Source organism: Dendropsophus ebraccatus, chromosome 9 (genome assembly GCF_027789765.1).
Source record: "Dendropsophus ebraccatus isolate aDenEbr1 chromosome 9, aDenEbr1.pat, whole genome shotgun sequence".
NCBI classification, from domain to species: domain Eukaryota; kingdom Metazoa; phylum Chordata; class Amphibia; order Anura; family Hylidae; genus Dendropsophus; species Dendropsophus ebraccatus.
Window position 1 is genome coordinate 52,478,847 of NC_091462.1, and position 16,753 is coordinate 52,495,599.

General features: G+C 42.8%; 1 protein-coding gene across 2 annotated transcripts in view; it reads right to left on the reverse strand.

Annotated features, from left to right (window-relative positions):
• VPS8 (VPS8 subunit of CORVET complex) overlaps positions 1 to 16,557 on the reverse strand; it is a 129,650-nt gene extending 113,093 nt beyond the window's left edge. For both annotated transcript variants that reach the window (XM_069983279.1, XM_069983281.1), the window contains exons 1-9: positions 16,453 to 16,557; positions 9,783 to 9,952; positions 8,558 to 8,626; positions 6,590 to 6,717; positions 6,362 to 6,455; positions 6,222 to 6,254; positions 6,094 to 6,148; positions 662 to 786; positions 68 to 154 (exon numbers count right to left, since the gene is read on the reverse strand). In XM_069983279.1, coding sequence (XP_069839380.1) covers positions 68 to 154; positions 662 to 786; positions 6,094 to 6,148; positions 6,222 to 6,254; positions 6,362 to 6,455; positions 6,590 to 6,717; positions 8,558 to 8,626; positions 9,783 to 9,952; position 16,453 — 762 coding nt within the window. In that variant the 5' untranslated portion in view covers positions 16,454 to 16,557. The remainder of the gene's footprint in view (positions 1 to 67; positions 155 to 661; positions 787 to 6,093; positions 6,149 to 6,221; positions 6,255 to 6,361; positions 6,456 to 6,589; positions 6,718 to 8,557; positions 8,627 to 9,782; positions 9,953 to 16,452) is intronic.
• Between the last annotated feature and the right edge of the window lie 196 nt (positions 16,558 to 16,753).

The window sequence follows — 16,753 nt, forward strand, 5'->3', positions numbered from 1 at the left end:
AAAAGGGACCTTAGTTTAATAATCATTAAGGAACTGCTTTTCAACACATAAGATATAGTTCCTGTACCTTTATATGCAAGATGGCAGTCCCAGGAGGATGAGCATCAGTTATAGAACGCAGCAGTTTTCCACTGGCCAAATCCCACATTGTAATCTGACAAGATCAGAGACAAATGCTTATCATTAGCAAGAAACAGTATGCAGAACGACAGATACCTTACAGATGCTTATTGTATGTACAAGTCTATGCCCCATTTTATGTATCCAGTCATGAAGAAGGAGATGTGGCTGTGTCCAATTACTCCAATAATCCCTCCCGGCATGATCTAATTGATGTCCCTATGCGCAAGCATAGTCCCTAGGCACTAGCCACAACTCCTCCTCATTGATAGCATACATCAAATTGGTATCAAGGATACAGCGTTATTGTGTCATTCAAGTAAAGAGACTGCAGCAGTCACATGGGTACAGAGGCCCCTTTAAACAGCCAACTGGTTGGGGGGGGGGGGGTGCAGGCAGTGGGACTCCCACTATTCCAGTACTGATGGCCTATACCGAGGGTAGGTCACCAATTTTCAAAGGCTAAATAATTAATTTAATTAAATGACAAAATGAAAATCAACGCATGGGGAAGCTGGAGAGCAATGATGATGAAATGTACCTGTCCTTTAGCAAAGCCACAGAGAAGTCTGGAACAGTCATTATTAATACTCAGGGCTGAGACAGCTCCATACTGCGCACCCACAGCTGTGCTGCCAAGACAGAGCCGCAGAGCCTGGTTTGTGTCTGTGAAGAAAAGCAAATGTGTTTTAAATGCAAAATCCAATAATTATCCTCGCACATCCTTCTCATATAAACATGGAGTGTATACCTGTGAATTGATCAACACCTCGATAAACAACTTAACACTTACAGAAATCCCAAGCCTAACTACACCTTCAGAATGAGGATGTACCGGGCATATACCTTTATGGTGCCAAGTTCAGTCTAGATGGTATCAAATTCTACAGGAACATATAACAATTGCTCAAAGTGTTTAATATATTCTGCATTCATATCTAGTCTCCAGGCCACAACTACAGATAGGAATGTTTAGCATTATGACTCAAGATACCCAAGGTAGCTGAGATTTTTATTTTTTATTTTTTCCTATTTACGCTTTTAAGTCAGTTACCCAAAATAAGAAAAAAAGACTTGCTTTCCTCTATTAACAGTACCACATTTGTACATGTTACGTGTAGAATTGCAGCCCAGACTGATCTATGTGATCGGATCATTTATTATTTAATTAGTCACGTGTTTTGCACATTTATCACATATACATGACTGATGATTTAGGAGTCAAAGGGGTAGTGACTCTCCTTAAAGGAGTAGTCCAGCGCTGATAAAAAAAAACCACAAAAAAATAATCAATCATAAATCTAGTTTTCCCACTTACCATCCCTCCAGGGTCTGTCTCGATTTGAATTTCCCGCCGCTTGCCGGTCCCTGAAGCTCCGGTTGATGTCTTCATTTTTTCATTACTTCCTGGTTTGGGCTTTCCCATGATGCACTTTGTCTCCTGTGATGTCTACCTGACTCTGTAGAACTGTTAGATGGCTTACAGCTTGTTCAGCCAATTAGCGCTGAGCAATCTGAGTCAACTGACAAAGGGAGGCTAGCTAGACTGTACCACCAGGCCCAGGCTGAAGCACTGGAGGCGGGCCGACCCACCCTTAGTGGGAGGAAACCCCAGCCCCTCCCTGACGTGACTCCATTAGAATCAAAGGAACCCTATCATAGAGGGGCTAATGTTTCCTCCCACTAAGGGTGGGTAGGCCGCCTCCAGTGCTTCAGCCTGGGCCTGGTGGTACAGTTACTTTAAGGCTAGGTTCACACAGAGCAAAAGGGGCGGATTACGAGAGGAAATATTTCCGCCTAAAATCAACTGACGCTGAATTCCGAGCAGAATATAAGCAGAATGTAAGCAGAATCCCTGTGTATTCCGCTAGGAAAGTGTTCAGCTCGTAATCAGCTCTTGACAAATTCAGCACGGAATACTCGAGGAATCCGCGCTGAATCCGCATGCATTCAACGCTGAAATTCGGCGAGTATTTGGCGAGTAAACTAGACTATACCAGAATATATACTAGAATACTCCCCCCCCCCTTTTTTCCCCATTTCTGCGCTGATTCAGCGCGGAATTTCTGCTTGTATTACGCTTGTATTCCACGCTGAATACGCACTTAAAAAAAAAAATCAGAGCCCCATTGGTTTGTATAGGCTTCATGTTCATTCTTCTGGCAAAAAGCGGATTAGTTCAGTGCGGAAATTCCACCGTGTGAACTGCAGAGCCGAATTTCCATTCAACACAATGGAAATTAGCTCTGCACCTATTTTAACGGCTGAAATTTCAGCACTGATTCAGCGCAGAAATTCAGCTGCTTTTGCTCTGTGTGAACGAGCCCTAACAGGGCTTAGGCCCGCCTCCCTTTTGATGATGCCATTGTCACAAAATGTCTTCCACAGAAAAGCCTGGGGTCAACAGTCATTAGGTAAGAATGACTTTACTTCACTTCCTGGTGGGGGGGGGGGGGTTGAGGAGAGAAAAGATTAGGAAGGGGGGCAGATAGGTGATTGAAGCATATTACAAAGTTATATAACAAGTTTTTCGCTGGATGACGCCTTTAAGAAGAGCCCATCATAAAGACATGCGGAGACTTACAGACCATTTCTGCTCCACTAAGAATTCTGGAAAGAAAGAATATGCTAAATTGTTCTCACACCTCTTGAGCAAAGAGATGTCCCTTCAAGTCAAGTCTCGCTCAATCAAGGAGCCTTAAGGCCCTATTCCACGGGCTGACTTGAGGAGCAAACAAGCGCTCTCAGCGCTCGTTTGCTCCTCGTTCCCCGCTTACTGCCACCGCTATTCCACGCTGCAGCAGCAAGCGGGTGAGTCCAGGGAGGGCCAGGGGAGCTGCGGGGGGGCTGCCCGGGTAATAGCTAGATCGTCCGGGCAGCCCATAGCATACCGCAGCATCGATACAGCATCGTTGCTGTATCAGTCATTTGTTTTTCAACATGTTGAAAAAACAAACGACTGCAACAATCAACCGACATGAACAATGTCGGCTGATCGTTGCCTTCTATTTCATGGGATGATTATCGTCCGTCAGCCGAATACGGATGATAATCGTTCCGTGGAATAGGGCCTTTAGAACATTGACTGGGGATTTTATGCCAAGCTTTATCTGTATTCTGTGTGTATATATATATATATATATATATATATATATATATTTATTCTGTATATCTGTAAGGGTGGCACTCTCAGGAAGGGTGGCTGAGCTGCAATACCACACAGAAACTTAGGACAAGGGTGGCATTGTTTCAAAAAGATAGCGTTATATTTTTCTAATTCTGGGTAACCAACTTCTTTAAGAAACATCGATCCAAATAAAATCTACCAATCATCATTCCCCGCACTTGCTGGCATGCAATAGATTATCATACCTTTGCCTTCTCAGTTGCATCAGAATAGAAGAATAGACAGAGAAACAATTCATTAGAACCAAAAGATGTAATTATTTCCCCAACTGCATGCTGTGTTTATGCTAGGATTTATACGGTTAGGGGCTGACACAGAAAGGATAGGGCCCCTATACATGGAAAGCACACTGGTCCCTTGTTATAGAAGTCTTATTGTTCTCATTAGAAGAAACATGCGTTGCAGACATAACGCATTTTAATGGCTAACAAATAAAAGAAAGACGACAAAACACAAGCTGTCGAGACTGCTTAGGTTTCTTCATCAGACATAGAAAAAAAAGAAAAAAAGTAACACCATAACCCCAGAATGAAGTGAGAGAGTAAATCCTTTAAAGGGTTGCTCACCAAAATCCTATTCACAAAAAAGGGGATAAATGCCGGATTGCAGAGGACTGATTGCTAGGACTACTGGCAATCCCAAAATCCCAGTTTGAATGCATACTGGTGCTTCACTCACTGTCTATGGATTACTATAAGCAGATCTGTACAGCAATTTTTGACAGTCCCATAGTCAGCTCAATTGTGGTGGTCGGAACTCCACTGATCACACATTTACCACCTGTTTACAGGTTGAACAAAACCCTTAGGCTGTTCCCACAATGTAAAAATAAGAGCAAATAGCAGCCATTATTTCTCCTTAGTATTACATTGTGGGAATGTAGCCTTATACATATACTTTATACTACAGTGGGTCAAATCATGTGTAACCATGTGACACTGTCACCCCCTTTGTGCATTCTGACATCTCTACACAGGTGTAAAGAGTAAATTTAGCGGTTTTCATACCTTATTTCATATCATACGTCATGGTGCTTGTTCAAGTAAAAAGTGTCCTTTTATCAACTGCAGATTGTATTAAGTGGGCGTGGCCTCGCGGCATCAGTGCCACTTAGCCCCGCCCACAACAGCACAGTTGGGCCCGCCCCCTTGATGCCCATTGGTTGGCCGACGTAAAGGGGGTGGGGTCTAGACCTTTCGGCCAGCCTGTTCCAATGGCGGGCGAGGCGGCAGGGCCAACTGTGATGTTGTGGGCGGGGCTAAGTGGCGCTAATGCCGTGAGGCTACGCCCACTTAATACAATCTGCAGTTGATAAAAGGACACTTTTTACTTGAACAAGCACCATGACGTATGATATAAAATAAGGTATGAAAACCGCTAAATTTACCCTTTACACCTGTGCAGAGATGTCAGAATGCAAAAAGGGGGTGACAGTGTCACTTTAATGATACGTAAATAGCAAGGGCCAGCCTCTCTGGCCTCATTACACTAAAGAGCTAAGCTACCTACAACAGTAAAGCGTCAGAACAAACCGAGCATCACAGCTTGCTGGGTAGCTACGAGCTGGTCAGATGTCTGGACTGAACCCCAGAAGGGCCCATGCAGATTACTGCCCAGAAGGGCCTATGCAAAGTGCAGTGATAGAAGGTGGCCTGATCTGATCAGTATTTTATATCATGTTCAGGTGTGTAAGATGAATAGACCAGGATGTCTCATATTCCTTTCTTTTGCATCCACTCCTTTTTATACCTTTGATACCTTTTATCTTAAAGCTGTACTGTAAGGTATATAAACTTTTAAAACTTTTATGTGTTCAGACATTTTAAAAGCATGCATTACATTGAGTGTCAGTCCTGTGACCTGCTGCGATCATGTGTTGTAGCCAGGTGAAGCGGCCGCCTGATCCAAATGATTACAGGTGTCAAATGCTGCGTTTACACGGAACGATTATTGTTCGAATTTGCGCGATAACGATCGAATTTGAACGATAATTATACGTGTAAACACAGCGAACGATCAAACGACAAGCGAGAAATCGTTCATTTTGATCTTTGAACAATTTGCAGATGGTTCAGTGTAAACAGTCGTTTACCGATTTTACCTATGTGTGAGATAGGCTCAAGCGTTCGCAAAACAATCGTAAAACTAATTTTCCATACGATATATCGTTCTTTCGTTATTAAAAAAAAATATCACTTCAAAATTATTAATTGTACGATCAGGCAGTAATGAATCAGATCAAGTAACCAGACGGAAAATGAAGCTAGACAACTTGTCAAAGGTTTATACAAATGACAGTGCCAGTAATTTTATTAAAAGTGTATATGTGATTTTAGACTTAAAAGGGTTGTTCACCAAAATATGTTTCTTTTTTATCAACCACAGCCAGAAAGTTCCATTTGCAATTTACTTCTATTAAAAACTCTGCTGTTTGTCCTGCAGGAAGTGGTGTATTTTCTCAGGTCTGACACTGTGATCTCTGCTGCCACCCTCTGTCCATATCAGGAACTGTCCAGAGCAGAAGCAAGTCCCATAGAAAACCTTTCCCTGTGCTCCAGACTGGAAAAGAATACTTCTTCTTGCAGGACATACAACAGCTGATAAGTACTGAAAGACTTGAGATTTATAATAGAAGCAAATTACTACATCTCTAGCACTTTCTGGCAGCAGTTGATTGGAAACTGAACCACTCCTGTAAAGGGGTTTTAAAACCACCTTTGCTTTTAAAATTTGGTGAACAACCCCTTTAAACATACGCATCCTTTTTTTAAATTCACAGAACTTACCAAAAATTAAAGCCAATCCATGAGAAGTGCCAACAGCAATTAGATTAGATACAGCCTACAATTTAAAAAGGAAAATTTAAAGGAGCTCAGCATATGACAGCATGACAAATACACTGATATATACTTACAATTGCTGTAGGCAAACCGGCATCCACTTTATCCTGAAATGAGAGGGGAAAAACTTTTTTAAAACGTTTTTTTTATCCACTTCTCTACAATCATGATTTTAGACGTAATTGTCCATAGAATAAACCATTGGTATACTTACTGTAGCAGACACTATCTGGGCTGAGATCCCTTTGAGCAAAGTATGGCGCATTACTGATCCATGGCGGGAAAATGCATCGGGAAGCCTCTTCTTTCTGACATGAGTAACAAAGGTTGCCAATAAGTAGTGTGTATTTGCTCCTAAGTGCAAACTGGGTATTACTGTATTATTGTGATAGCGTAAGATTTGTAAGACTAGAGGAGAAGAATTATAGTCTTATACGAGTACCTTTTGTGGGCCCGATCCCCGCTGTCAGAGCTGGCCAATGACGAAGTGTCACATGAGTGGGTATCTATCGTCTCTATGTTTAGAAGGGCAGGATCCTCGGGTATAAAAGGTTCATCCTCATCATCTGTCTATAAATAAAAATGCTATATAAACAAATTGTATCCAAATTTATCTGATTGTAAGAACAAATTAAAGATGCAAAGAATGTCACCATAAAGCAAATAAGCAAAATACTTATGTCTGCTGACTTCTAATGCAAGTTATCAAATCATATAGCCTAGCCTATAACCTAGTATAAAAATAACTGGAATAGAGCAATATACCTTAAAGGGGTTGTCCGGCGATAAAAAATAATTCACAGAATAACACACATTACAAAGTTATACAACTTTGTAATGTATGTTATGTCTGTGAATGGCCCCCTTCCCCGTGTCCCACCACCCCCACCCGTGTACCCGGAAGTGTGGTGCGCTATACATTACCTGTCACGTGCCGACCACGGTCTCCGATCGTCAGCAGTGACGTCTTCTTCGGGAGGCCGGCGGATCTTCCCGAGTGCCGCCCGCCCTCTGCAGCGTCATCCAAAGCTCAGCCGCGATTGGCTGAGCATAACTGTGCTCAGCCAATCGCGGCTGAGCAGCTGATGACGCTGCAGAGGGCGGCCGGCACTCGGGAAGATCCGCCGGCCTCCCGAAGAAGACGTCACTGCTGACGATCGGAGACCGTGGACGACACGAGATGCGGTGAGTATAATGCACCACACTTCCGGGTCTGGTGTGGGTGGGGGGAAACACGGGGAAGGGGGCCATTCACAGACATAACATACATTACAAAGTTGTATAACTTTGTAATGTGTGTTATTCTGTGAATAATTTTTTATCGCCGGACAACCCCTTTAAAGGGGTAGTTCAGAAAAAAAATCTTTACAATCAACTGGTGCTAGAAAATGCAAGAAGGAAATACCAAGGAAATACCACTTCCTGCTGTATGTCATGCAGGAAGTGGTATTTTCCATCCAGTCTGACACAGTGCTCTCTGCTGCCACCTCTGTTTGTGACAGGGACTGCCCAGAGCAGTAACAAATTCCATTATAAAACCTCTCCTGCTCTCCAGACTGGAAAGAATACACCACTTCCTGCACAACACACAGCAGTTGATAAGTACTGAAAGACTTAAAATATTTAAACAGACGTAAATTACAAATCTGTGGCAATTACTGGCACCAGTTTATATGACAGATTTTTTTTTGCTTAACTACCCCTGTAAAGAGGTTTTAAAAGCACCTAAATTATGGCTCTAATAGTAGGATGAAAGTTCAAATGTATTAAATGGGATATGAAACATGACTACACTAACCAGCAGCAACTTTTTCTCCACTAGTTCTGTGTATAGGTCAGCAGGTAGTGATAAGGAATCCACAGTGATTTGGTATCCTATTGTGTGATCCCAAAAAATTGGGGTGTGGAGACAGCATCCATTCAGAGAAAAAAAAACTTTATTTTAGCCATTGCATATAAAAAAAACACAATGTTTCGGCTCTTACAATCCTGAGCCCTTCTCAAGTAGGGCTCCTTCAGGAGTGGGCTGACCTGACGGAAACTGCATCCTTGGGAGGTTCCACTGTTCCCACTGATGGAAATGTTCTATTGTGTGATCCATATACTGTATACATAGGACCTATTAGTATTGTAGCAATACCATGACTTACACTGTTCTGAAAAAAACCCTCTGAAACCATGTAGAGGTTGCAGCCTGGGGTCCTGGGTCTAGGCTGTGAATGGAGCGGCACATTGCTGCTCTATCCATTCATTTCTGGAGATGGCTCGGATAGTGCAGGGTAAATATCAGGATAATGGAGTGGTGCAATAAATGTGAAACAATTGTAATACATTCCCTATATATATGTCCCTATAATGTCACACAGATAAGAGCCACACTGCATCCCCCACAAAATCATAGGGAACTCACCTCATTCAAGATGCTCTCTAAGGTTGGAGGGGTGTCGACTTGGGGAATATCAAACTCCTTGTCATCAATCTAATAAGAAAAGATATGAAAACATAGAGTTCATGCTGGTGTCAGACCACACAGGGCCTTACAGCTTGCGGTGTAGCTGCAGACTAATCAGAGTGCTCATGATGATCCCTGTTTATTAGATCTGGACAATGGAACAAGGCAACTTGATCCGATGAATTAAAGGCTTATTCCGATCTCAACCAATATAGTTAAAGGAAAAGTCCGGCCTCAGGGATTTTTTTTTTTTTTTTAAAGGACAGGGCCTGTGATTCTCCATCTGAACGGCCCTAGGACCCCTGCCGGGCTCCAGGATCTCCAGAGCTGACACGTCACGACCCAGCTGATGGACGGGACACTCAGCCAATCAGTGACTGAGGTGGGACGTTGCTCCAGTCACTAATTGGCTAAGTGGGCTGTCTATCAGCCAGGACGGGCATTCTCCCCCAAGTCATGACGTCGGGGGAAAATGCCTTCTGGGGGGGTCCCGGTCAGCTGGCGAATCGCAGGCATGGGGAGATTTAAGTTAGTGTCGTTTGTTGTTTTCCCCCCATGCCCTTAGGCCAGACTTCTCTTTTGAAGCGGGTGTCTGGACTACGGGAGTAATGTATGCTGCTGCCAGGGCTGTGGGGGGACAAAGCAATGATATATACTTACCTGTCCCACTCAGTCACAAATTCCAGTTACTGGGCTGCCCGCTGCCATCTGCTCCTCACCGCTGTCATCTTCTTAACAATTTCCAGTTACATGCTGTTACATGCTGCTCAGCATAGACAGCCTCTTTGACGACATACACCAGGTGTAGGATTGGTAAATCCCGCATTAGTGTATATATACTAATATATATATATACACACACAGTACGTATCATCCAGATCATGGTGATACCAAGAAGTATGATAGGAAAATGGCAAGCTGGTGCAGGCAGTGTAATGCTGTGGTAAATATAACAAAGGACACCATCCTGCTGAATAGATTCCTCAGTCAGAGCTGGTTAGGCCACATAAGGGGGATCTTCACAATATTAGGTAGGTGGCTACAATGTTATGGCCGATGGTTGATGTGTGTATGTTTATCTATTATAGTTCACTATTTTTTCATACCTCTACCATGAACTCATCTTAATAATCTGTTAATAAAATTAATAGCATTTTAATCATACAACTAATAGAATATTCACCGATTCCTGCTTGAAATCCAGGTCCTTGTCCACATCAATGGAACCTATACGAGTCTGGGATTTGTTGAGTTCATCTTCTACACTCGCAGATAATCCAGCAGCTTCAGCAATAAGTCTCCCCGCATCCCATCCCTTGGAACCGAGGTCATCTTCTCCAGGGTCTGACTCCACTGCAAAGACACATCCCATGTTACCACCTACAGTTTTTACTACAGCCACTGAGCCTAACAACAAGAGGGCACTTCCTATTTCATACAGATTGCTTTTCAGCAGTCAACTCAATATCATTGAAGACTGAATCCCAGTGAAAGGCAACACTAATATAATGAGAACAGAGGACCCATGATATACATTGATCATATACCCCTCTTTATCTCTTCCTGAGATAAACCTCTCTAAACCTCTGAAAACTCTCCAATAAGTTAAAGGAGACCTGTCACCCCCCGTGCCCCCCAGTTACAGCCCCCTATACTCACGTGATCCCGCCGGGTCCCGCTTCCTGAGTCGGTCGGGTCACGGAGATATCAGCGCCCGAAGCCCGGCGCGCGCGCTGACAGCAGAGTCGGATGCCCATAGAGAATGAATGGGGAGTCCGATGCTCCGTCATTCTCTATGGGCTTCGGGCGCTGATATCTCCGTGACCCGACCGGCTCAGGAAGCGGGACCCAGCGGGATCACGTGAGTATAGGGGGCTCTAACAGGGGGTCGGGAGCCTGTCACCCCGACACGGGGGGCTGACAGGTCCTCTTTAAGGCCCTATTACACAGTGCAATTACCGTTTAAAAATTTGATATAATGATCGAAAATGAGCGTTTATCAGACATGTTGAAAAATTATCATTGGTAGGTCGTCAATCGTTCGCATATCTGTTCGCGCATAATAGGCCGTTCACCGATAAAACATGTTGTGTGGGTCATCCTGGGGAACGAATAGCGACCGTTAAACAATGTAAAAACAGTCGTTCATAACAGTAATCGGTGAATATAATGACCTCAAAATTGTTCGCTACAAAATCACTAGTTTTCCCTGGTGATCGATCGTTGTAGAGAATTTTTAAACAATAACCGCTGTAATACGGGCTTTAGCTGCAGACTACAAGTTCCTATAGTTAAAGGAGAAATCTGGCGAAATTTTTTATTGAAGTATTGTATTGCCCCCCCAAAAGTTATACAAATCCCCAATATACACTTATTACAGGAAATGTTTATAAAGTGCTTTTTTCCCTGCACTTATTACTGCATCAAGGCTTCACTTCCTGGATAAAATGGTGATGTCACGACCCGACTCCCAGAGCTGTGCGGGCTGTGGCTGCTGGAGAGGATGATGGCAGGGGGACACTGAGGGACACAGGGCACTGGAGGGACACTGAGCATCCCTCTGCCATCATCCTTCCCAGCAGCCACAGCCCGCACTGCTCTGGGAGTTGGGTTGTGACATCACCATGTTATCCAGGAAGTGAAGCCTTGATGCAGTAGTAAGTGCAGGGAAAAAGCACTTTAATAAGCATTTCCCGTCATAAGTGTGTATTGGTAATTTGTAAAACTTTTGGGGGACAATACAATACTTTAATAAAAATTTTCGCCGGACTTCTCCTTTAATGGAGCCGCCGTGACTCCTATCTCTGCACACCGTATAATCACATCCTGTATTATATAATACGATTTTGTTTCTGACAAAAATAGTGAAACCATGCAGTGTTGGTGATACTGAGCCTCCATTAATACATATTAGCATTAGAATAGACATTACAGTTGGGGAAGTAGCTGTGAATCAGACCGAATGGTGATTGACAGTTATCTCCACTCGCTCTGCTTTACTGTACGGCAGTGTTCCTGACACAGATAGCTTCCCCCTGTGCATTAGAACAGGAGGCTCTATATAGCTAACTGTGCCAGGATTAGGGCTTCTATAGCCCTGCAGTTCCCAACACACCTACTGGTGGCAGCAGAGGGGCCCTGTCAGCCCTTACTGCTGCAACTCTATGGAAACCGGAAAACAAATGTACATTTTCTTTTTTTTTTTTTTAAGTTGTATTACAAAGTTACCCGTATTACAAGAAAATAAGCATAGATACGTGTGCACATATAAATGCTGGGGCTGGAGCTCAGTCATTCACCCCCAAGGTCCATTTCTATTTGTCTTTTATCTATAGACACATATGGTACAGCATCTATACACTTTGGGAGACATCTATCAAGACTGGCATTTAAGTACACCAGTTTTAAAAACAGCACAGTGCCCTTTTATCCCAGCTGGATTTACTAGTAAAGCCTTAAGGTGCGCTTACATGTAACGATTATCGTGCGAATTTGCGCGATAACGATAGAATTCGAACGATAATCGTACGTGTAAACGCAGCGAACGATCAAAGGACGAACGAGAAATCGTTCATTTTGATCTTCATGTTGTCAAATCGTCGTTCACAAGAAATTCGCAGATCGTTCCATGTAAACAGTCGTTCTCCGATTTAACCAATGTGTGAGATAGGCTTAAGCGATCGCAAAACAATTTTCCGCACGATATAATGTACCGTCTAAACGCTGATAGTTATGAAAAAAAAAATTGTTACTCCGACATCGTTAATCGTACAATCGGGCCAATTATTGTTTCGTGTAAACGCACCTTTAGTAAAGTCGGCCAGCCCTGCGGCTGGTGCAGGCATTGCAGGTCTAGATTTGTATCATGATTTATGCCCGCTCGCTGGCAAGAAAAATCTGGCACCTTTGTATTCTCTTAGGTGGCTCTGTAGAGAATAAATGGAGCTGTGATGTGCATGCCTGTCCTGTACCTCCATTTGTTTGGGATTTCGGTGCCCCTATATTCCAAATTGCAGGGGTGCCCCAGTGTCCACAACCTCTTATTTATGCCCTATTCTATAGATACTGTGGGTTTTAATAAATGTTCCCCTATGTTCTTACTTTGACTGCACCCTATAATGATGGCTGTCTGTAGTGGGACCACAGCCTAAGGGTGGAATCACACTGCAGTTTTTCACACCATAAGAATGCCAAGTCTTATTCACACATTCGGTGTTTTCCTAGTCCACATAAAGGTCCGCTATTTTTACTTCATGATCTGTGCAATTTGGTCCATAATTGCATCCTAGTGCATCTGAATCCACATCCGCATAAAATGCTGGTGTACAGGTGGACAAAAAAAAAACATTTTGATGTCTGTGAAAAACACAGATCACAGACTTCTATTGGCTAATCCACGCTGTGACCACGTCCGACTTATGACATGTCTTATTTTTCCCCGCATGGATGGTCTGAATAAAGCCAAGGATTCAATGGCCCACAATATTGTCTGTGGTTGTGGATGCTGCCATGGTTTTTTTAGATTGATTTGGAGAAGCAGCAGCTTACAAGATGACAGTCCTGGTGATCCTGATCACATTGCAGCCCCAACAGATTCTAATTACGGCAACAAAGAAATGGAAACAAAGACGCACGTTTTCCATATGTTTTTGGTTTTTTTTTACATTTGCGTTTTTTTATTTACATATTTAGAAACGTAACTGTTTGGACTGTAATGTGATGGGCATAACTAGGTGCACTAAATGTCTATAACAAAGACTAGTGCTATATTGCATTTTTTATAGGCAAAACTGACTGATGGTGTATCCACTGGATAAGTCATCAACCACTTATCACAGAGTGCTGGCACCCACGCCAATCAGCTGTTTAGCACCTGCACTACACAGTCAATGTAGTTTGTCCCAATTCTCTGTGTAGTGGTGGTGACCTGTAACTGGAGCTAAGGTCCCATTTAAGTGATTTGCTGCAGTTAAAGGGGTTGTCCAGCACAAATCTTTTTCTTTCAAATCAACTGGTTTCAAAAAGTTATATAGATTTGTAATTTACTTCTATTTAAAAATCTCAAGTCTTCCACTACTTATCAGCTGCTGTATGTCCTGCAGGAAATGTTTTCTTTTCAGTCTGACACAGTGCTCTTTGCTGACATCTCTGGCCGAGACAGGAACTGTCCAGAGCAAGAAAGGTTTTCTATGAGAGTTTGCTGTTGCTATGGACAGTTCTTGTCTTGGACAGAGATGTCAGCAGAGAGCACTGTGTTAGACTGAAAAGAAAACATTTCCTGCAGGACATACAGCTGCTGATAAGTATGGGAAGACTTAAGATTTTTAAATAGGAGTAAATTACAAATCTGTATAACTTTCTGCAACGAGTTGATTTAAAAGAAAAAGATTTTCGCAGGAGTACCCCTTTAAGGGTCACCACTGCTACACAATGGCAGAGACAAACTTTATTCACTGTGTAGTGCAGGTGCCAAACAGCTGATCAACATGGGTGCAGGGTGTCTGCATTTTGCTTATAAAGCAAAGCCACTAGTGGTGACAAGCTGATACACACTGTGTAAAATGTTACATACTGTCCATAAAAGAACTAGAACATTGCCAGAAGAAAAAGACCACATTATGCATCAAGTCTACTCCTGTAGTATAGTACACCTAAAGGTCACACACATAATCCTATTAAAGGGGTTGTCCAGCGAAAAACTTTTTCTTTCAAATCAGCGAGCGTCAGAAAGTTATATAGATTTGTAATTTACTTCTATTAAAAAAATCTCAAGTCTTCCCATACTTATTAGCTACTGTATGTCATGCAGGAAGTGTTTTATTTTCAGTCTGACACAGTGCTCTCTGCTGCCATCTCTGGCCCTGACAGGAAATCTCTCTTGGTTTTCTATGAATCCCCATAGAACACCTCTCCTGCTCTGGACAGTTCCTGTCTCGGCCAAAGATGTCAGCAGAGAGCACTGTGTCTGACTGAAAATAAAACATTTCCTGCATGACATACAGCAGTTGATAAGTATGGGAAGACTTGAGATTTTTTAATAGTAGTAAATTACAAATCTATATAACTTTCTGATACCAGTTGATTTGAAAGAAAAAGTTATTTTCTGGATAACCCCTTTAACAATTCAAAGATTTTTCTTCTACATCTCTAACACTAGAAACCTTGTCAATAGAGGGAGGTGAAAGTCATTTTTACTTAACATAAATCTGCAATGGAGAAAACAGCATGTGATTAGGGTGGGGGCCCATATGCAAACATCTGCCTATTGTTTTATCATATTGGTGAAGTTTTGTGTGCTCCTCTATTGTATTGTCTGCTGTACCGCTATTCACGTACACGCTGGAGAACAATGCTTACATGTGGATTCAGTATGTAATCACAACAGAATGGAAATACATAATTGTGATGTAAATGTAGTCATCACCTACACCACAGCCAGGGTGTGGACACTAGACTGATAGTAGGGATTTAGTGGCAATGGTTTAGCTACAGTAGTTTTATAACACGCTTCTCTGGGAAAAACGAATAGGTTTAATTTTATAGAAAAAGAATAACACAGGTTTATGCTCGTACTATTCTTTTTATTTAAATGGACACTGTTACTCCAAAATACTCTCTTCTCCTAATCAGGGACAATGCAGGAGTGGAAGGACTACACTACTCTGTCTACCCTGGTGCCATGTAAATGTAGATTGTTGTTCTAACCAGGAACTCTCTCCAGCTGTTAAAGAACTGCAATAGCCCAGTGTGTCCTAATGCCACACCGCCATGACATCAGGGTGCACTAACAGCTGGAGTCTCGCTTGTTAGAATAACCATCCACACACAGCATGGCAACAAGGTAAAGTGGGAGCTGTAGTTCTTCACCAGCAGGGGAACAACTTATGGCATAAAATATAGCATCAGGGGAGACTGGGAGTTGTAGTTCTGCAACACCTGGGGAACATATAGATACCATCAGGGTAGACTTAGAGATCTTCTTCAACAATTAAGGAACAATGTATGGTATAACATATAGATACTATTAGGGTAGACTGGGAGTTGTAGTTCTGCAAAAACTAGGGAACATATAGATACCATCAGGGTAGACTTGGAGATGTAGTTCTTCAACAATTGAGGAACAATGTATGGTATAACATATAGATACTATTAGGGTAGACTGGGAGTTGTAGTTCTGCAAAAACTAGGGAACATATAGATACCATCAGGGTAGACTTGGAGATGTAGTTCTTCAACAATCGAGGAACAATGTATGGTATAACATATAGATACTATTAGGGTAGACTGGGAGTTGTAGTTCTGCAACAAATAGGGAACATATAGATAACATCAGGGTAGACTTGGAGATGTAGTTCTTCAACAATCGAGGAACAATGTATGGCATAACATATAGATACTATTAGGGTAGGCTGGGAGTTGTAGTTCTGCAACAGCTAGAGAGCCTTAGGTCTTGGATCTGCTCTTCAGCCATTGATAATCATCCATACACCCATCTGCCAAGCACCCACCATTATCCCCAAGGCCAAAGTGGCAGCATGTGCCCCCTACTACCCAGCCTACCCTAGGAGGAAGCAACATGTATATATAATACATAACACATCAGTATCATCTCCAGCACAAGCAATGCCCATGGGGCAGAGGGATTACTTCTGGGCATGCTGATAAGGCTGATAACAGGGAGCAATAGCCTGCACTCAGCCACACACCAGCATATGTCACCCTGATGCTCCTCACTCACTATATGATCTATGGTAGACATCATACACCCCCTCCATGTAGTATATACGGGCTCCTCGGCAGTAACGCCCCCCTGTACATAAGCTTATTCCCCGCCGCAGCTAGACGTCACTTACTATGTCCAGGTACACAGGAATGTTAGGTTATCAGGGAACAGCTGAATTGGCAACAATCGCGCATGCGCCAAACCCCCGGAACTCACGCTTCCTCTTTTTTTGCTTGTCAACTATGCGTTCCACGCATACTCCCCCCCCCCCCCCCTAATGTTATCACATGACCTCTGGGTATCACGTGACACCAGAGGCGCTGACTGTTACGGTTATAATTTGCATTGTAGACTATCCGGCTGTTATTGTTATGACTGAGTTGCCCCTGGCCTCTGTGTGCGGTCTAATTATCACTTGAATGAGGTGAATA